General features: G+C 44.5%; 1 protein-coding gene across 1 annotated transcript; it reads left to right on the top strand.

The window, feature by feature from the left end:
- Window positions 1–11,644: 11,644 nt before the first annotated feature.
- Window positions 11,645–12,637, top strand: LOC128833796 (olfactory receptor 52M1-like). The gene has a single exon (XM_054021948.1). It carries the CDS (start codon window positions 11,690–11,692, stop codon window positions 12,635–12,637), a length of 948 nt encoding a protein of 315 aa, XP_053877923.1. The 5' UTR covers window positions 11,645–11,689.
- Window positions 12,638–21,921: the final 9,284 nt, after the last annotated feature.

The following is a 21,921-nucleotide window of genomic DNA, read 5'->3' as shown; positions in this document are numbered from 1 at the left end:
CCCAGTGCAATGCGGGTGTGATGACATACAGAATATGTCTGTTGTCCTTTCCGCTGTGCACAGCCATTAAACTTCCCATGGCCCTTGCAGAGGTGCTGGGTTTCCTCCAGTATCATGGGCCAAAATGTCACTCTTTTATGTGCACCTCTGCCCGCTCCAGATGATGGCCTCCAGCCCCAAGGTGGCTGAATTTCGTGTCACAGAGGATCTTTCAGGATGAAAGGTTTGAGTAGATGTACAATACAAGTCCAAATTCTGAGGCTGTGGCCAGTAGTTTGTTCAGGCCCCACTAAGGTAAAACTCACCTTGGAGTAAGAATTGAATAAACAAAGGGTAGGAATTAATGGTAAATTCTCAGACTGCAGAGGGTTAACTAGTGGTGTTCCCCAAGGGTCAGTCCTCGGACCATTCCTATTCAGCTTATGTATAAATGATCTGGAGAAAAGGGTAAACAGTGAGGTGGCAAAGTTTGCAGATGATACTAAACTCCTCAAGATAGTTAAGACCAAAGCAGACTGTGAAGAACTTCAAAAAGATCTCACAAAACTAAGTGATTGGGCAACAAAATGGCAAATGAAATTTAATGTGGATAAATGTAAAGTAATGCACATTGGAAAAAATAACCGTAACTATATGTACAATATGATGGGGGCTAATTTAGCTACAAGTCAGGAAAAAGATCTTGGAGTCATCGTGGATAGTTCTCCAAAAATGTCCACGCAGTGTGCAGAGGCGGTCAAAAAAGCAAACAGGATGTTAGGAATCATTAAAAAGGGGATAGAGAATAAGACTGAGAATATATTATTGCCCTTATATAAATCGATGGTAGACCCTCATCTCGAATACTGCGTACAGATGTGGTCTCCTCATCTCAAAAAAAGATATACTGGCACTAGAAAAGGTTCAGAAAAGGGCAACTAAAATGATTAGGGGTTTGGAACGGGTCCGATAGGAGGAGAGATTAAAGAGGCTAGGACTGTTCAGCTTGGAAAAGAGGAGACTAAGGGGGGATATGATAGAGGAATATAAAATCATGAGTGATGTGAAGAAAGTGGATAAGGAAAAGTTATTTACTTGTTCCGATAATACAAGAACTAGGGGTTATCAAATCAAATTAATAGGCAGCAATTTTAAAACAAATAAAAGGAAGTTCTTCTTCACGCAGTGCACAGTCAACTTGTGGAACTCCTTGCCTGAGGAGGTTGTGAAGGCTAGGACTATAACAGAGTTTAAAAGAGAACTGGATAAATTCATGGTGGTTAAGTCCGTTAATGGCTATTAGCCAGGACAGGTAAGGAATGGTGTCCCTACCCTCTGTCTGTCAGAGGGTGGAGATGCATGGCAGGAAAGAGATCACTTGATCATTGCCTGTAAGGTTCACTCCCTCTGGGGCACCTGGGATTGGCCACTGTCGGTAGACAGGATACTGGGCTAGATGGACCTTTGGTCTGACCCGGTACGGCCTTTCTTATGTTCTTATGTTCATTTCTCTGAATAATGAAAATGTCATTTTTCAGTGTGTGAAGAGCGACTAATCTGCTTCCGCCATGAGAACTGCCTCCAGTAGTGAATGTAGTGTCTCAAAAACAAAAAGGAGTCTGGTGACACTTTAAAGACTAACAGATTTATTTGGGCATAAGCTTTCATGGGTAAAAACCTCACTTCTTCAGATGCATAGAGTGAAAGCTACAGATGCAGGCATTATATACTGACAAATGGAGAGAAGGGAGTTACTTCGCAAGTGGAGAACCAGTGTTGGCAGGGCCAATTCAATCAGAGTGGATGTAGTCCACTCCCAATAGTAGATGAGGAGGAGTCAATTCCAGGAGAGGAAAAGCTGCTTCTGTATTGAGCCAGCCACTCCCAGTCCCTATTCAAGCCCAGATTAATGGTGTTAAATTTGCAAATGAATTTTAATTCTGCTGTTTCTCTTTGAAGTCTGTTTCTAAAATTTTTTTGTTCAATGATAGTGACTTTTAAATCTGTAATAGAATGACAAGGGAGATTGAAGTGTTCACTTACTGGCTTTTGTATGTTACCATTCCTGATGTCCGATTTTTGTCCATTTATTGTTTTGCGGAGGGACTGTCCGGTTTGCCAATGTACATGGCAGAGGGGCATTGCTGGCACATGATGGCATATATAACATTAGTAGATGTGCAGGTGAATGAGCCCTTGATGGTGTGGCTGATGTGGTTGGGTCCTCTGATGGTGTCACCAGAGTAGATATGGGGACAGAGTAGGCAATGACATTTGCTACAGGGATTGGTTCCTGGGTTGGTGTTTCTGTGGTGTGGTGTGTAGTTGCTGGTGAGTATTTGCTTCAGGTTGGGGGGTTGTCTGTAAGCGAGGACTGGCCTGCCTCCCAAGGTTTGTGAGAGTGAGGGATCATTTTCCAGGATAGGTTGTAGATCGTGGATAATGCATTGGAGAGGTTTTAGCTGGGGGCTGTATGTGATGGCCAGTGGTGTTCTGTTATTGTTCTTGTTGGGCTTGTCCTGTAGTAGGTGATTGCTGGGTACCCGTCTTGCTCTGTCAATCTGTTTCCTCACTTCCCCAGATGGGTATTGTAGTTTTAAGAATGCTTGATAAAGGTCTTGTAGGTGTTTGTCTCTGTCTGAAGAGTTGGAGCAAATTCGTTTGTATCTTAGGGCTTGGCTGTAGACAAGGATCATGTGATGTGTCTTGGATTGAAGCTGGAGGCATGTAGGTACGTATAGCGGTCAGTAGGTTTCCGGTATAGGGTGGTGATTATGTGACCATCACTTATTTGAACTGTAGTGTCCAGGAAGTGGATCTCTTGTGTGGACTGGTGTCTCAAGTTAACATTGTCTCTCCATCCAGACATTCGTACTGGACCCATCACCCTAGACTCTGGGTACATACAGGACGTCAGGGGAACGTACAGTATATGCAGGATACAGCATTCTTCCTTAGATTTGGACACCTTCCCGCATACTCCATGTTAGATTCCAACACAACTGACTTCATCAACCCCTCCACTTTCATCTTGCAGGGCATTCCTGGCCTGGAGGCAGCCCATGTGTGGATATATATCCCCTTCTGCACCATATATGCCATAGCTGTCTTTGGAAACTTCACCATCCTGTTCATTGTGAAGATAGATCCGAACCTCCATAGGCCCATGTACTATGTCCTCTGTATGCTGGCAGTCAGTGACCTGGTCCTGTCCACGTCCATCCTGCCAAAAATGCTGAGCATCTTCTGATTCAATTCCAGGGAGATAGATTTTGGTGCCTGCCTCACCCAGATATACTTCTTTGACTGCTTCTTAGTTACGGAGCCTGGGATCTTCGTGGCCATGGCTTTTGATAGCTACATGGCCATCTGTGATCCCCTGAGACATTCCACCAACCTGACCAACACCATGGTGGCCAAGATCTGCCTGGCCATGGTGCTGCGCGGTGTCACACTTGTATAGCCTTCTCTCTTCCTGGCCAGGCATTGGCCATATTGCAGAACCAACATGATCCCCCACTCGTACTGTGATCACATAGCCATGGTGAAACTGGCCTCTGCCAACATCTAAGTCAGTAGTTACTATGGACTCTTTTTGGCATTCTTGGTTATTGGTCTGGATGTGTTTTTTATTGCTGTGTCCTATATCCAGATCCTCAGGGCCATCTTCAGCCTGCCCACAAAGGACGCCCGGGTCAAGACTTCTGTGACCTGCGGCTCCCACCTCTTTGTCATATTAGCCTCTTACATCCCAGCTCTATTCTCCTTCCTCACACACAGGTTTGGCCACAAAGTGCCCCTACATTTCCACATTCTCATTGCCAACGTATACCTTGTGGTGCCCCCCGTGCTACACCCCATCATCTATGGTGTGAGGACTAAACAAATCTGGGAGAGTCTTGTACTGCTATTTACTCAAAAAGGGACCTACAATTTCCTCCTGCTTCTCTGGCTTTCAGAGTGAGCTCCGTGCAGAGCCAGCTGGTGACATGGTTCTGGGCCCTCTTTCGTGAATCACTTTCTGGACAGTCAAAGACATATTAAATCCTTTCCTTACCTCATTGTGCTGTGTCAGCATTACAAACTGGAGAGTTGGTCAATGTACCATTCACTAGGTTGCCACCTTTCTAATTTCTGGTAACTGGGCCCCCCAAGCCCCACCTCTTCTGCCCAGGCTCCGCCCATGCTTTACCTCTTCCCCAGAGGACTCGCTCCTCTCTCCTTCCCTCCCCCTGTCAATAATTAGATTATTTCCACCTACCTCCCCCAACCCTCAGCTCCAAGGTAACCATTTCAGATTTTGGTGGGGGTGGCAACTTTAACCGTGATTCCAGGGATACTTAGGCTCTTGAAAACTCTAGTTTTTTGGCAGTTAACTTAGTAATTAGCTGTCAGTTCCCTCAGCCTCTCCTTATAAGTCATGTGCCCCAACTCCCTAATCATTTTTGTTTCCCTCCACTGGACTCTTTCCAATTTTTCCACATCCTTCTTGTAGTGTGGGGCCCAAAACTGAACACAGTACTCCAGATGAGGCCTCGCCTATGCCTTGTTCATGAAGACAGAGGCAAAAAAGCATTGGAATACACATCTGGAGTGGCTCAGAGAAGTCTCCTTAGTGGAGAGAGCACCCCAGAGCACCCTAACCCTTGTCCTAATGGACCATGACAAGGTTAGTTGTTGAGCCCCCCCAAGGAATCCTGGGCCCAGCTATGTCGGAGTTATGAAGACTCTGCCACATAAGAGAGTGGAAGGGGAGTCCTCAGGGTCATCCAAGACTGTACGTAAAGGGAGTGGGAGCGAAGTCTCAGATCCTTTCAGTAGCCAATTCCACCGGGGTAGCGTAGAAACCTGGAAAGTTTCCCACAGGATCAGGACCTTTCCCCTGCTTCCATTTGTTAGGAATTCTTCAACGGACTCACCTTACTTTTCTCTTCTGAGGTGAAACTTTTAACCTTTGAATGTTTTTCTCTTTTGCAGTACTCAAGGCTCTTCTAATTTCTGAAAAAGTGTGTAATAACCTCCTCCCTCTGCCTGACTGAGGCTATGTCCACACTACACACCTTAGAGTGGCACAGCTGTACCGTTGCAGCTACTCCGATGTAAGGTCTGCCATGTAGAGCTCTCTTGCTGCCATAATTAAACCACCCCAAATAAGCATGTTCCGCTGATAAAATGCTGTCCACAATGGCCCTTTTCTTAGACACGGGGGAGTTTTTCCATACCCCATCCAACACAATTTTAGTGACAAACCTGCTAGTGTAGACAAAGCCTGAGCTGCATGCTAGAAAAAAAGGCCACTGCCTCAAGTTCTGCATTGTTTAAGAAGACTGTATTTTCTCCTGGTTTCTTTCTCACCAAACCCAGCTGCTTGCATAGCTACATTTAAAAACTGCCTGAATCTCTTCCTGGAGCCTGCTGCGTTACCCGAGAGTTTAACTCCTTGGAGGCTTTCAGTTGTTCCATCTCCAGGATGGCGCCTTCATTTCTATACCACAGCCCTGTTACCTCTGCCCTCTCCTCTGGTCTCCCCTCCCATACCAGGGGTTGCCATAGGAATTTATAAGGAGGCTCAGTCTGCACTCGAAGGCGGGAGACGTGATTAGAACTAAATCAGGGTTACAAAAGCTAACGGAGAGCCACGCGCTCCTAGCTGTGTGTCTGGTGATGTCACCACTTGATGGCCTGTTCTCACTAACCAGGGGTGAAAGTAACTTAAAGGACTTACTGGTATGCCGGAGTCCTGAGCGGGCATGTGGCCTAAACCAGAAGAGGCGGGGCTTCAACCGGAAGAGGCGGAGCCTTTCAAGATTTAGAGGCCCTGGCTCTCCGGCTGTGGCTGGGAGCCCCAGGGCCTTTAAATAACCCCGGAGCTACCAGCGGCAGCAGCAGGAGCACCGGCCCTTTAAATCCCTGCCCAAGCCCAGCTGCTGGAGCTCCGGCGGGCATTCAAAGGGCCTGGGGCTCCCCCCAATGGCAGGAGCCCTGGGCCCTTTAAATCACCGTCACGGAAGCCAGTCCGGTCTGGCACGGCATACTGGCTCTTGCCGGTATGCCGTACCAGATCGTACCGGCTTACTTTCACCTCTGCCACTAACCGAAATCTAGTTCCCCCGAACACATGCTGTGCTCCTAACTGTCAAGGAGTGGGGACTCTGGAGGCGTCCACAATACAAATAATGATCATAAATTATAAACAAAATAATCCAGTCAAATCAGGGCCTAGCCTCATCACCTCTTTGCCTTTAGCTACAGAGGAAGGTCAAACCATGCTGGCCAGCTACAGAGTCTTAGTAACTTGAATACAGGTGGACACGGCACCTCTGTTCAGCTTGGACAGGAGAATTTGATCAGTCTCATTCCAGGGCTTAAAAACCCAGGTGCTCCGCACCAGAGAAATATCCTGATTAGCCAGACGAGCAGGCAGAGAGTTCAGCTAGGGAATCCAAGCTCCCTCCAGTGGGGCAGTCCTGGAAAGTCTGACTCAGCCTGGAACATTAGACTGGGAGGAAATGAACCGAGAGGGAGAGAACAAATCCAGTGCAAACACGAAACCAGTTTCTAGCCTGTCTATAGCGCTCCCCACCCTCTTGTTCCAGGGTAGCTTTGTGGAGAGGGTGAGGCCTCTGTTCCCAAGACGGCCCCCCGGCTGTACTCCACCCAGAGGAACATTCTTTTAGTGGAAGTGAGTGGGAGCGGAAGTGGAGTCCCAGAGTTGACAATTTCCAGGACCAGGGAGCTCACAAATTCCAGCTAGTTCTGGAAACCTCAGATTCACCTTGAGAGGATGGCGAAGGCTCAGGCTCCCTCTTCCAGCCTTTCCCCTGCATCCCACCCAACGAACAGCCCCTGCCAGAGCGGGAATCCATTTCCCCCTTGGTGTGATGGAGAGACCGTGGTTACGGCAGGGAAATCAGGACTCCTGGCTTCTGTCTGTCATCTTGCCACTCATTCCCTCAGTTTACCTATCTGTATAATGGGGATATGTTCATAGTGACTTTTCTTTCCTTGGTGTTTTCAAGATCCTTCCATGAAATATACTGCACAGTCTGATGATAGTTACTGATGAGAATTACTGATCTCTGATCCCTTAGCAACAGCCCCATCTGCCTCCTGAAAGTGTACGTGTCTCTCTTCAGTCTTTTGACTCCAGATCTGTCTGCCTACTATGTACCCATACATCCTGGGCATTTACAGGGTATCAGACCCTATGGAGATCTAGGCATTATCCCTTGTTTTCTTTGTAATCAAGTACAATTTTAAAATATACAAAAATACACAGAACAGCCAATTCCTCTCTGACACAGTGGAGAGCCCCAGAGTTCTCATCTCCCTTTGGGGAGGTCCCTTAATTACTGTTTACTTCTAAAGCTGGAAGAATAGCACAAATGCAAAGACAGCCTTGTCTCCAGCCTGTTTACATCCAGATGCTGCTAATCGCCTAGAGGCTGAGCGAACCCCACTGGGATTACATAGAGCTATATTATAAATGGTGCACATCCCCGTGTTGTCTCTCTGTGTGGGATGCTGCTGCAGATGCTGGGGTGAGAGAGGTGTGGAACACGGCTACCTGAGGGGGATTCCCAGGGAAGACGCTTCCATCTCACAATTCACAGGTACCCATCTCTTGCTCAGGAGCTCACCTGCTCGACAAACCCAGTGTAACATGTGTATGATGGGATACAGAATAAGTCTGTGGTCCTTTCCACTCTTCAAATCCATTAAACTTTCCATGGCCACTGCCACAGAGATGGAGTTTTCTCTAGTATTAGAGGGCAAAATGTCGCACCTTGCTGGGCCCTCAGGCTCACTGGTGGATGCCAGACTTGAGGTGGCTGCCTTTCAGTGGCACATTGGATCCCTCAGGGTGAAAGGTGTTACTAGAATTACAAGACAAGGCCAAATTCTGAGGTCATGAACCATACTATCCTCAGTCCCCAATGATGAAAGCTCCCCTTGGAGTCAGAACTGAGTATAGATCTCAGGAGCCAGCTGTGTGTTAATGCACAGAGATTGTCACCTCCTCTTCTTGAATTTGTGGATTCTGGGGGCACTGTAATCTGATTTTTATGTGCTGGAAATAGTGTAACTAGATGTCCCGAATTTTGGGGGGCAGTCTCGATATTCAGGGATTTTTTCCTAATATAGGCACCTACCATCCCCCACATTTGTCCTGATTTTCAGCACTTTCTATCTGGTCTATCTGGTCTAGCTGGAAATCATGGAGGTGCCAAGGCTCCTCCATGGAATAATTATAAGAATTTTTCAACATGGCCATGACATCTTGTCTCCTAACCTAATTCTCCAATTCCGGTGAACTGTTATACCTCAAACTTTCAGAAAACAATTGAGCTGGAAACTGACATCAGGCATGGAAAATTAGAGTCTAAATGCTTGAAGTTTGGCAAACTTATAAATAACTGAAAGAGAGTTGTCCTTATAGAATGTGTGAGCTTTAACTACAGTTGGTGCCACAAGCACCAACTACAATGGCCACTCCATTTGTGAATGCCACTCACCGAAGCTCTTTGCTCCTATAATGTCTGTGGCCAGGAGTTCCCCACACCAATTATGGATTATGTAAACAATTTTCTTTTATCAGTGTTAAATGTTCAGACTTTCAATGTAATTGAGTGTTCCCTTGTTTGTGTGTTACACCGTAAATATAAATGTCTGATCTACTTTCTTTATTGATAGATTCATTGGGTTTATGGTTAAAAGGCATCATTAGATCATCCAGTCTGACCTCCTGTATAACACAGACCACTAAATTTCACAGAGTTATCCTGTATTGAGCTCGAAGACTGGTGTGTGACTAAGAACTGGTCTACACTAGGATTTTATATCATGGAATCATCGAGACACAGGGTGAGAAGGGATCGCAGAGGTCATCTAGCCTAACCCGCTGCTGAGGTACAGGATTTGTTGTGTCTAAACCATCCAGGACAGATGCCTATACAGCCTCCTTTGGAAAACCTCCAGCAAAAAAGCTTCCATGACCTCCCGAGACATCTGTTCCATTGTCCTACTCGTCTCACAGTTAGGAACTTTTTCCTGAGATCTCATTTTAGTCTGCTATACTGTAGTTTAAACTCAATTCACTGTTGTCCCGCCCGCTGTGGTAAGAGAGGACAACTTTTCTCCACCTTTTCTATGGCAGCTTTTCAAGTATCTGAAGACGGCTGCCATGACCCTCCATCGTCTCCTCTTTCCCAAATTAAACATACCCAGTTCCTTTGGCCTTTGCTCATATGGTTTTTGTTTTTATTCCATCCTTTGGGTTATCTTTGTCTCTCTCCTCTAGATCCTTTACAGTTTCTCTACGTCCTTCCTATACATGGGTGACCCAAACTGGACACCGTGCTCCAGCTGAGGCCTAAACAGTGCCAAGTAGAGCAGTGCTCACCTCCTGTGACTTGCATGCTCTGCCTATGCTAATGCAACCCACAACTGCATTTTATTTTTACGAAACATAGTGAAGAGCAAGAAACCCCACATCCCTGAGAGATGTAGATAGATCAGCCTAACCCTGGTGTACACAGTATGAGGCCAATGGATGAATTCTTCCATTGCCCCAGCTACCACCTCTCGGGGAGGTGGATTACCCTCACTGATGGAAGCACCACTTCCATTGGTGTAAGTATTGTCTACACTGATGTGCTACAGCAGTGCCACTGTAGCCAATTAGGTCTAGTCAAGCCTCGAGCAGATCTTCCAGAATCGCATCCAGTCTCGATCTGCAGATATGGGGAGTTGGAGAATCCAGCACTTCTCTTTGTGGTGTGTCCAAATGATTAATCACCTTCAGTGCTAAAGATTTGGCCCTTATTTCAAACAAGAATGTCTGTGGCTTCAGCCTCCAGCCATTGGGTCTTGCTCTGCCTTCTCTGCTATATTAAAGAGACCATTATTGCCCATTGTTTTAACCCCATGAAATTCTCCGCTTGATTGTCTTTTTCATAAATTAAGTCTCTCCCTGTCCAGCATTTCCCCCAGCCTCCAATCATTTTTGTAGCTCTTTTCTTCAGCCTCTCCAATTTCTCAACGTCCTTTCTGAAATGTGGATCCCAGGAATGGACACAGTCAGTTTCACCAATGCCATGTGCAGAGGTAAAAGCATCTAGTGAGCTGGACCCATGCAAACAAAATGTTTTAATACCGTCAAATCCAAGGTTAATCTCTGAAATAGGAATACAGGCCCGACAAACAGACAAAGGCACTTTATTACGGAAAGCAGGGACCCTGAAAAGACCATTCTGCCAATATTTGTGGCGTCCACAGATTTTTTCCTCAATTATTTTCTATTTCTATCCAGATCATTGATGGAAATATTGAATAGCATTGGGCCTAGAACTGATCCCTGCTGAACCCCACTCACCCCATTCACTGACAATGACCCAGTGACAACTGCTTTCTGAGATCCGTTAGTTAGCCACTTTATATCCATTTTACCTATGCTCTAATGATATTGCAGTGTGTTAATTTGTGATATGTAGCTCTGAGGAACATTGATTTTTCCCTGATCTGTTTAACAACCCTTTACAATTTTCATAACATCCAATTTGTATTGCTTGCTACATATATTTCCTTTTTCCTGCTCCCCCACCCCACCCGAGTTGCTGCCTCCCCTTTCTCACTGAACCGGGTTTTTAGCCAAAGTTATCTACTTTTTTCACTGTGAAATCATATTTTTTTAGCTGCCTAATGAATTCCTCTAAAGAATTCCCAATTTTCATTCCCATTTTTCTGTCTCTAGTTCCCCCCCCCAATCCATTTCACTCATAATTTGCCTCATTTTAGGGGAATTAGCACTTTTAAAACATGAAGTGTCTATAGATATTATTGCTTGGGAACTGTTCTCTTTGTCGATTTCAATGTAAAAGTCCCAATCTTTATTTTCCTCTCCTGTATCATATGCCCCCTTGTTTCTCGCTTCTCTAAACTAAACTGTCCTAGATTTTCAGTATGTTGCACTAGGGGAGTCTCCCCCATTCTCATAGACTCTATCAGAAACCCCATTTTAACCTGCTATATTTTTTATAGAGATTTGGTGACAAAAACTGAGCAGATGTCCAAATCAGGTTATTATCCATCCCATTCCTTAGGCATCCGCACATTGTCTTTCTTTTGGCCACTACTGGGAATGAGCCGGTGCTTCCGTGAAGCCCAGGTCTTTTCCCTGAGGTGTTTTCTTGCTGGGATGTTTCCCCTGCCACATGACTACACAAAGGTTTGGTTATTTTCCACTCTCAGATTTTTAGCAACCATGTTAATTTGGAAATCCCTACAGCATGGATTCTCTAGCCTGGATTACATTGCATTAAGGAACAATGAGGGATAACCAGTATGCACAATCCTGTTTGCTGTGGGTGCCTATTAAGGTTTCCCACATCACAATGTGTTAGAATTATTGATGAATGGAGCACTATCATGTATGGAATTGGCATTAGTAAGGTCAGTTGTTCATAATTCATTTCTCTGAATAACAAAAATGTCATTTTTAAGTGTGTGAAGAGCCACCAATCTGCTTCACCCATGACAACAGCGTTCAGTAGTTCGTGTAGTGTGTCATATTAACATTGTCTTTCCATCCAGGCCTTGGTACTGTGACCATAACCCTAGAGCCTGGGCACATACAGTAAGTCAAGAAAAGATACAGTACATACAGGAATCACGCTTCTGCCTCAGAGTTGGACACCTTCTCCCCTACTCCATGTCAGATTTCAACACAACTGATTTCACAAACCCCTCTACCTTCATCCTGCTGGGCATTCCTGGCCTGGAGGCAGCCCACCTCTGGATCTCCATCCCCTTCTGCACCATGTACATCATAGCTATCTTGGGGAACTTCACCATCCTGTTCATTGTGAAGAGGGAGCCGAGCCTCCATGAGCCCATGTACTATTTCCTCTGCATGCTGGCTGTCACCGACCTGGTCCTGTCCACGTCCATCCTGCCCAAAATGCTGAGCATCTTCTGGTTCAATTCCAGGGAGATCAATTTCAGTGCCTGCCTCACCCAACTGTACTTCATTAACTGCTTTGCAGCAATGGAATCAGGGATCTTCGTGGCCATGGCTTTTGATCGCTATGTGGCCATCTGTGATCCCCTGAGACATTCCACCATACTGACAAACCGCATGGTGACAAAGATTGGCCTGGCCGTGGTCCTGCGTGGCTGCTTATTCGTACTGCCATATCCTTTGCTGGCGAGTCAGTGGCCATATTGCAAGACCAACATCATCCCCCACACGTACTGCAAGCATATCTCTGTGGTGAATCTGGCCTGCGCCGACTTCCGTGCCAGTAGTTACTACAGCCTCTCTGTGACATTCTTTGTGCCCAGTATGGATGTATTTTTTATTGCTGTGTCCTACATCAAGATCCTCAGGGCCATCTTCAGCCTGCCCACAAAGGACGCCCGGCTCAAGACATTTGGGACTTGCGGCTCCCACCTCTGTGCCATCTTAGTCTTTTACATTCCAGATCTCTTCTCCTCACTCATGCACCGGATTGGTAACACTATGCCCCTGTATTTCCTCATTCTCATTGCCAACGTGTACCTTCTGGTGCCCCCCATGTTACACCCCATCATCTATGGAGTGAGGACCAAACAGATCCGGGACAGGTTGCTATGGCTATTTACTCATAAAGGGACCTAAAGTTTCCTCCTGCTGCTCAGATTTTCAGATCGAGCTTTGTGCAGAGCTGGCTGGTGACATGGTTCTGGGCCCTCTTCCCTGAATCACTGACTGGGCTGTCAAAGAGACATTAAACACTTTACTGAATTTACTGTGCTGTGTCAATGTGACAAACTGGGGAATCGGTCTATGTACAACCTATTGATTTTCCACCTTTCTTATTGCTTCTAACTGGACTGCCAAGGCCCCACCCTTTGCCACTCCTTCCAAGAAGGCCCCATCCCTGCCCTGCCTCTTCCCCACAGGACCTCCCTGTCGCTCGATCCTCTCCTGTCTTCCCCTCCCCTTGTCACTTGCTGGATCATCTCCATGTCCCTCCCCCCGACCTCCACAGCCGTAAGGGAGCCATTTCAGGGTTTTTTGGGGGGAGGGAAGTTTAACTGTGATTCCAGGGGTTACTTAGGCTCTTAAAAGCTCTAGTATTTTGGCAGATAACTTAGAAATTAACTTAAAGGAACACTGTATGAAAGAAAGAAAATTAAAGAAACATCAGATCCACTCAACTGTAATGCATGTTCTGCCATCTTATGGTAAATCACTTAAGGGACACTGGTAAGGTTTAAAATTTTAATGTGTGTTCTTACTTTGTTAATTTTGTAGAGCGAGAGAGAGACCCTATCAGGACTCTTGAGTTCTATCTCAGATCTGGGAGAGGAGTGGGGCTTAGTGGGTTACAGGAGGGGGCAGATACATCTGGAGTCTATATAAGAATATCAGAATAGCCATATTGGGTAACACCAATGGTCCGTCTAGCCCAGTATCCTCTCTTCTGATAGTCGCCAATGCCAGGAGCCCCAGAGAGAATGAACAGAACAGGTAATTGAAGGACATAAATCCGCACCATATAGAGGTCAAGAATAGGAGTTTATTACACACAGAGCTGGCGGAGTGTCACCTGGCTTATTAGGCTCAGAGACACTGTCAATCAATTGATTACAATGGAATATATAGATTTTCCATGGGCGGGGGAAAGTGACGGGGTAGGAAGTTTTGCAGCAAGACAAGATAGCACATTAGCCAATTGTTAAAAGGTTACATAACGTCTCCGCCCATGGTCTCAAATTAGCAAGTTAACATTTAATTAATACTTTGATAAAATGTTATTAGTATAAAATATATATATTGAATTCTGATTTGGGGTCCATAGGAATGGAGCAACTCCCTTGATTTTCCAACAGGTACATTTCTAGGGTTTAAAGCAAAGAAACAGTGAAAGTATATGGCAATAAAGATTGTCTTCTGTGTGTCTTAAGGCAAGGATTGGTCCCTTGGAAGGGAGATGGAAGGATGCCATATTTTATACTGACATGTGCCAATTTTCATAAACTCAAGGTTGGATTTGAGGGAAGAATGTTTCCCTACAGGAGAAACTAACACAATAGGAACAGGGATTCTTGTTCAATTTTGAAACATTGGATGAAACATAATTATTCATTTATTGCTTCAACATCTGGCATTTCTATTGACGAAGCATATCTTAGCAAAGGCAATGTTATTTTGTTTACCCCAGCTTTCTCTTAGCTGATCACTATTTGCTAGGCCTCTGTTCTCTTGACCAAATTCTAGACTTTGGGTCTGGAAAAGAGCTGGCACAATCCATATACCAGGTTGTTATATAAAATGCACATGGATTTTAACCCTTCAGTAATCATGAAGGGATCCATCCTATCATTTAATTCCAGCTTCTGGTAAACAGAGGCTAAGGACACCATCCCTGGCCATCCTGTCAAATAGCCACTGATTGACCCATCCTGCATGAACTTATCTAGTTCTTTTCAGAACCCTTTTTGAGGCCTGGTCTACACTGGGGGGTGGCAAAGTCAGAGTAAGTTTCTCAACTTCAGCTATGAAAATAGTGTAGCTGAAGTAAATGTCCTTAGAGCTACTTAGCGCGGTGTCTTCCCTGCGGTAGGTTGACTGCTGCTGCTCCCCTGTCGACTCCGCTTATGCTTTTCACTCCGGTGGAGTACCGGAGTCGATGGGAGAGAACTTGGCAGCCGATTTATCGTGTCTTCACAAAAAGCGATAAATCGACTCCCAGTGTATCGATAGCTCCGGAGGTAAGTGTAGACATGACCATAGTCTTGCCCCTCATTACATCATCTGGCAAGGAGTTCCCCTGGTTGACTGTGAAGAAATACTTCCTTTTGTTTGGTTTAAATCTGCTGCTTATTAATTTCCTTGGGAAACCTCCAGTTGTTGTATTATTTGAAGGAATAAATAACATTTTCTTATTCAATTTTCCCCACCATTCATGCTTGTATAGACTTCTCTCATACCCTGCCCCACCCAGTCTTCTCTTTTTAAAGCTGAAAATACACAGTCTTATTAATCTCTCTCCATTTGGAAGCTGTTCCATAATCCTAATAATTTGTGTTGCCTTTTTCTGTAACTTTTCCTATTCTAATATACCTTTCTTCAGGTTGGGCTACCAGATCTGCATGCAGTATTAAATATGTGGGTATACCATGGGTTTATATAGAGGCAATATGATATTTTTATATTTTTATATATTAATGGAATTAATTGGCCACTGGTTTAAAACAAAGCAAAGGAATGATTCACACAACTCAAGGTTAACCCATGGAACACTTTGCCAGAAGATGTTCTGAAGTCCAATACAATAACAGTGTTCAAAAAAGTACTAGATAAATTCATGGATGATAGGTCCATCAATGGCTATTTTCCAGGATAGGCAGGGGTGATGTCCCAAACTTTGTTTGCCAGAAGCTGCAAATGGGTGATGGAGAATTTGATCACTTGATGATTAGCACCTGGCATTGGCCACTGTTGGAAGACAGGATACTGGGCTAGATGGACCTTTGGTGTGACCCAATATGGCCGTTCTTACATGTTTATGATCACTGAGGTAGAGAATGGTGTGAAGGTGTTGTATTGTGTTTATCTGGATATGGGTACCTCTTGTGCTGCCTAAAGTAGAGGGATTGTTTTAGCAACCTGTGACCAGGGTGACAGGGGACCCCAAACTGAGATTGCTCATTTAGGGCAAACTTCAAAGAATGGGGCTGACAATCTCCCAAATGGGTGGTTATTCCAATACTTTGATTTGGCAAGCCAGCAAAAAAAAATCTTTCACAATGATTTACACGGAAGTTAAAACACCCTTTCCTTAAAGCCACACAGCCTTGGGCTTCCAACCAGACAGCCAAGTCAAGTATGATGACGACTATTGAAAATCTTGTTCATCATATAAAACAGTTCTACCAATCCCAAAGGATTGGACACATCACCTCCCAGGTCAATGAATATTTCAGCTCTTATCCAAATACACGCTTTCTGCCAATTTTTTATTAACTAAAATAAGATTTATTGAAAAGTAAAGTGACAGAGTATTGGTGAAAAGATCATTTTACATACAGCCATGAATAGAGGTAATAAATCTGTATATAAATCCATGGTACGCCCACATTTTGAATACAGCATGCAGATATAGTCGCCTCATCTCGAAAAAGATATATTGTAATTGGAAAAGGTTCAGAAAGAGGCAACAAGAATGATTAAGGATATGGAATGGCTTCTGTATGAGGACAAATTAGTAAGACTGGGTGAAGGGTTAAAATCCATGTGCATTTTATATAACAACCTGGTATATGGATTGTGCCAGCTCTTTTCCAGACCCAAAGTCCAGAGTTTGGTCTGGAGACCAGAGGCCTAGCAAATAGTGATCAGCTAAGAGAAAAGCTGGGGTAAACAAGACAACATTGCCTTTGCTAAGATATGCTTGGTCAATAGAAATGCCAGATGTTGAAGCAATAACTGAATAATTATGTTTCATCCAATGTTTCAAATTGAACAAAGGATCCCTGTTCCTATTGTGTTTCTCCTGAAGGGAAAACAGTCTTCCCACAGATCCAACCTTGAGTTTATGAAAATTGGCACGTCAGTATAATGATATGGCATCCTTCCACCTCCCTTCCAAGGGACCAATGCCCTGCCTTAAGACATAAAGGAGACAATCTGTATTACCATATCCTTTCACTGTTTCTTGGCTTTAACCCCTAGGAATGTACCTGTTGGACAATCAAAGGAGTTGCTCCATTCCTATGGACCCTAAATCAGAATTCAACATATATAGATAGATATCTATATATATATATATCTATATATCTATATATAGAGATATATATATAATATTAATAACATTTTATCAAAGTATTAATTAAATGTTAACTTGCTAACTTGAGACCATGGGTGGAGACATTATGTAACCTTTTTAACCATTGGCTAATCTTGTCTTCCTGCAAAACCTATCCCGGGGTGTGGAACTGCCTACTCCATCACTTTCCCCCGCCCATGGTAAATCTATATATTACATTGTAATCAATTGATTGACAGAGTCTCTGAGCCTAATAAGCCAGGTGACACTCCGACAGCGCTGTGTGTAATAAACCCCTATGCTTGACCTCTACACAGTGTGGATTTATGTCCTTCACTGGATCTTTTCAACCTGGACAAGAGACGGCTAAGGGGAGATATGACTGAGGTCTATAAAATCATGACTGGTGTAGAGAAAGTAAATAAGCAAGTGTTGTTTATTACTTTTCATAACACAGGAACTAGAGGTCGCAAACTGAAATAAATAGGCATGAGGTTTAAAACAAACAAAAGGAAGTATTTCTTTCCAGGCAACCTGCAGATCTCCTTGCCAGGGGATATTGTGAAGGCCAAGTCTCTAATGGGGTTCAAAAAAGAACTAGATACATTGATGGAGGATAGGTCCATCAATGGCTGTTAGCCAGGATGGGTAGGGATGGTGTCCCTAACTTCTGTTTGCCAGAAGCTTGGAATGAGTGACAGGGATGGATCACTTGATGATTACCTGTTCAATTCATTCCCTCTGGGGCATCTGGTACTGGCCACAGTCAGAAGACAGGATACTGAACAAAATGGACATTTGGTCTGACCCAGTATGGCCATTCCTTTGTTCTTATATTCTAGAGTTCTTAAGTCAATTTCATAATAGAGATGATGAAATTTAGAGTTGCATAGCGTTCTTTAAGAATTAGTTCATACATTATAGTCCAATGTCAAAATATGCCATACCAGGGAGTCCAGGGAGTAATTGGAAATCTGATGAAGCTTAAGTAGGATTGAGGTAAAAAACATCATGTTACAAGAACCCTTTAGACAGTTCCTGGGATGAACAATATACTTTTGAAGTAAAAATAGACTGCCACAGTCACTATCGTCTTCCAATTCTTTAACAATACAAGTCCACATTTCAAAGCTCTTGCCTATCTCACATGGAATGACCCTGACTACCATTTGCATACTTTCTAACATTTCTCTGAATCCCCCAAAAAGAGAAACTGGAAACAGAGTGAATCAAAGTGTAAGCTTTTGTGGGCTACTGTGGATGCATAGAGTGGAACATATATTGAGGAGATATATATACATACAGAGACACGAAAAGGTGGGAGTTGTCCTACCAACTCTAAGAGGTTAATTAATTGAGATGAGCTATTGTCAGCAGGAGAAAAAAAATCTTTTGTAGTGATAATCAAGATTGCCGATTTGACAAACTGTCTTATCAAACTGACAATAGCTCATCTTAATTAATTAGACTCTTAGAGTTGGTAGACAACTCCCACCTTTATTTTTACCTATAGTTTGTTAGAGTTTAACAATGTAAGCCAACAATTTCTACAAGAGTGTATTCAGGTAATTCAGAGATCAAAAGGAAATATTATTGGATAAATCTTAGGTATAGTAATATCATTGTCTATATGTCTCTTTGAAGTTTCTGGTCAATCATCTACAAACTGTCCAATTGATAATTACCTTATCTTAATCCAGGTAGTTAATTGCTGGTGATAGTTAGGAAATAGAAGTTTACTTCAAAAGTATATTGTTCATCCCAGGAACTGTCTAAAGGGTTCTTGTAACATGATGTTTTTTACCTCAATCCTGCTTAAGCTTCATCAGATTTCCAATTACTCCCTGGACTCCCTGGTATGGCATATTTTGACATTGGACTATAATGTATGAACTAATTCATACTAATTTTGTAGTGATAATCAAGATTGCCGATTTGACAAACTGTCTTATCAAACTGACAATAGCTCATCTTAATTAATTAGACTCTTAGAGTTGGTAGACAACTCCCACCTTTTCATGTTCTCTGTATGTATATATATAGATAGATAGATATAGATATATCTCCTCAATATATGTTCCATTCTATGCATCTGATGAAGTGGGCTGTACTCCATGAAAGCTTATGCTCAAATAAATTTGGTAGTCTCTAAGGTGCCACAAGTACTCCTGTTCTTTTTGTGGATACAGACCAACACAGCTGCTACTCTGAAAAGAGTGAACCAAGAGGGAGCTTGGGAAATGTGCTGAATCAAGTGGAGAGTGTGCAAGAGCTGAGCTGAAACTAGTCTCAGGGCCTTGGTGCTTGGTGTATTAGTCTTCACTCTCAGAGGGAGGCACTAGAATGAAAGCTACATCCCGAAAGTGGGCCTAGAGACCCAGAGCCATAGGAAGGGTGTTTCTGCTGCTCCGACTCAAAGGAACATGAGCAGAGTGTTTGGGACCCAAACACAGCCGCTGGAAGGGCTTCCAGCTCCAAGAGCTTGAGTGGGTCTTTGACAGCAAAGTTGGGAGTGCCTCATAGATGCTAGGGGACTTTGAGTGGAAGGGATTACCTATTCTGTTCATTTCCTCTGGGGTAGCTGGCATTGGCCACTGTCGGAAGAATGTGCCTCCTCTGTTCTGTGTTTCTCCAGCTGCTCAGATTCCAGGACTGATCCAGCTGGATTCCCCTGAAAGAAATGTCTCCTGAACCAGGCAGTGTTGGATTAGGGTCAGGGAGAGGATTTGTCTCTCCCTTGCAAAGTGCTCCCCAGAACAGCAGAGACAGGGAGTCCCTGTTCCAGTGGGTTTTGTCCCATCTCTCTCTCTCTCCCCCTCTCTCTGTCTGAATTTTGCTGCATCTCTCCATTTCCTTTATAACTAATCACCCCTCACACATGGCTCCCTCTCGCTGCCACTTCTATTGTGCATCCTGCCTTAGCTGCCAGTTACAAACACTCAAGGGGCTGTTATTGCCTTGACTTCAGTGGCAGTTGCAGTGTAGCACTGGGAATCTCTGCATCTGAGAGCTGATCTGGCTGGGCACGAAGCAGGGCGCATTAGTCTGGTTATTAATCCAGGTAAAACAAAGTCCCTGGCCATTACCGTCAAGCAGCCTGCAGCTGCAAACTACAACCACCTCAGTATTAACTTGACTGGAGGAATCGCTTGGTAGGAGGCAGCTTCACAGAAAGGGCTGGAGGATGCTTGAAATATGTGGGTGCTCATGCAACTATAACTGCTGCTCTGCTTCCTTCTGCAGCCTTTGTGGGGATGTCGTGGCAGCAGTTTTACTACAAAGCTGCAAATCTATAGAACAATGGGTACCCCAGTTCCCGTGGATGGAAGTGATATGAGGGGGCTGAGGAAGGCTGAGAAACCAGAGCTGACATTTTCAATGCTCTTGGTTTCCAGCAGCTGCTCAGTATCAAGGAGCAACACAAGATCGGGAGTAATGATATATTGAATATACAACCAAAACCTCTTAACCAGAGACCAATCCAGGCAGCGCTCGGGTTGCAAGGAGGCTATGTTCCATTGGGATTTGCCATGAAGATGTTGATGGTGACTGATGGGATGAATGGCTTCCCAGATTCTGTGGCAAAGGGTCTGTTGATATGTGAAATGATCAGTGGGTCAGAGAAGTCTCCAGAGTGGAGAGAGCACCCCAGAACACCCTAGCCCCTGTCCTAATGGACCATGACAAGGTTAGTGGTTGAATCCTGGGCCCAGCCTTGTCGGGGTTACGAGGACTCTGGCACATAAGAGAGTGGAAAGGGAGTCCTCAGGGTCATCCAGGACTGTAGGTAAAGGAAATGGGAGCGAGAGCTCTGATCCTTTCAATAGCCGATTCCATGGGGCAGCGTAGAAACCTGGAAAGTTCCTCACAAGAGCGGGATCTTTCCCCCGCTTCCATTGGCTAGGAATTCTTCAAAGGACTTACCTTACTTTTTTTCTTGTCAGGTGAAACCTTTACCCTTGGAATGTTTTTCTCTTTTGCGGTACTCAAGGCTCTTCAAATTTCTACAAAAGTGTGTAATAATCTGCTTCCTCTGCCTGACTGAGGTGATGTCTACACTACAGAACTTACAGCGGGACAGCTGAATCACAGCACCTGCGCCGCTGTAAGGTCTGCCATGTAGAGCTCTCCTGCTGCCATAATTAAACCATCCCCAACAAGAATGTCCTGCTGATAAAATGTTGTCCATAATGGCCCTTTTCTTGGTGATGGGATGTTTTTTCCGTACAACATCCAACAAAACTTTAGTGACAAAAGTGCTAGTGTAGACAAAGCCTGAGTTGCATGCTAGAAAAGACGTCCACTGCCTCAAGTTTTGCAATGTTTAAGAAGATTTAAATTTTCTGCTGGTTTCTTTCTCAACCAACCCAGCTGCTTGCATAGCTATATCTAAAAACTGTCAGAATCTCTTCCTGGGGCCTACTGCGTTACCCAAGAGTTTCAACTCCTTGGAGGCTTTCAGTTGTTCCATCTCCAGGATGGCTCCTTCATTTCATCCCCACAGCTCTGTTACCTTCGCCCTCTCCTCTGGTCTCCCCTCCCATACCAGGGGTTGCCATCGGAATTCATAAGACGGAGGCTCAGTCTGCACTCGAAGGAGGGAGGTGTGATTAGAACTAAATCAGAGTTACAAAAGCTAATGGAGAGCCACCCGCTCCCAGCTGTGTGTCTGGTGATGCCACCACTCGATGGCCTGTTCTTGCTTACCCCAATCTGGTTCCCCCTGAACATGTGCCTCTGGAGGCTTCCACAATGCAAATAATGACCATAAATTATAAACACAATAATCCGCTGAAATCAGGACCTAGTCCCACCCCCCGCTTGCCTTTAGCGACAGAGGAAGGTTAAACCATGTTTGCCAGCTATAGAGGCTTAGTAACTTGAATACTGATGGACATGGTGCCCTGTTGGGTTCAGACAGGAGAATTTGTTCAGTCTCATTCCACTGCTTAAAAGCCCAGATGCTCCACACCAGAGAAAGAACCCCAATTAGCCAGATGAGCAGGCACAGATTTCAACTATGCAAATTCAAGCACCCTCCAGCTGGGGCTGTCCTGGAACATTATATTTCAATTCCGCCTGGGAGAGATGGGAGGAAATGAACTGAGAGGGAGAGAGCTAATCCAAT

Source organism: Malaclemys terrapin, chromosome 1 (assembly GCF_027887155.1).
Source record: "Malaclemys terrapin pileata isolate rMalTer1 chromosome 1, rMalTer1.hap1, whole genome shotgun sequence".
Taxonomy (NCBI): Eukaryota; Metazoa; Chordata; order Testudines; family Emydidae; genus Malaclemys; species Malaclemys terrapin.
The sequence above is the reverse complement of the archived record's forward strand: the minus strand, read 5'-3'. Positions and strand labels throughout refer to the sequence as shown.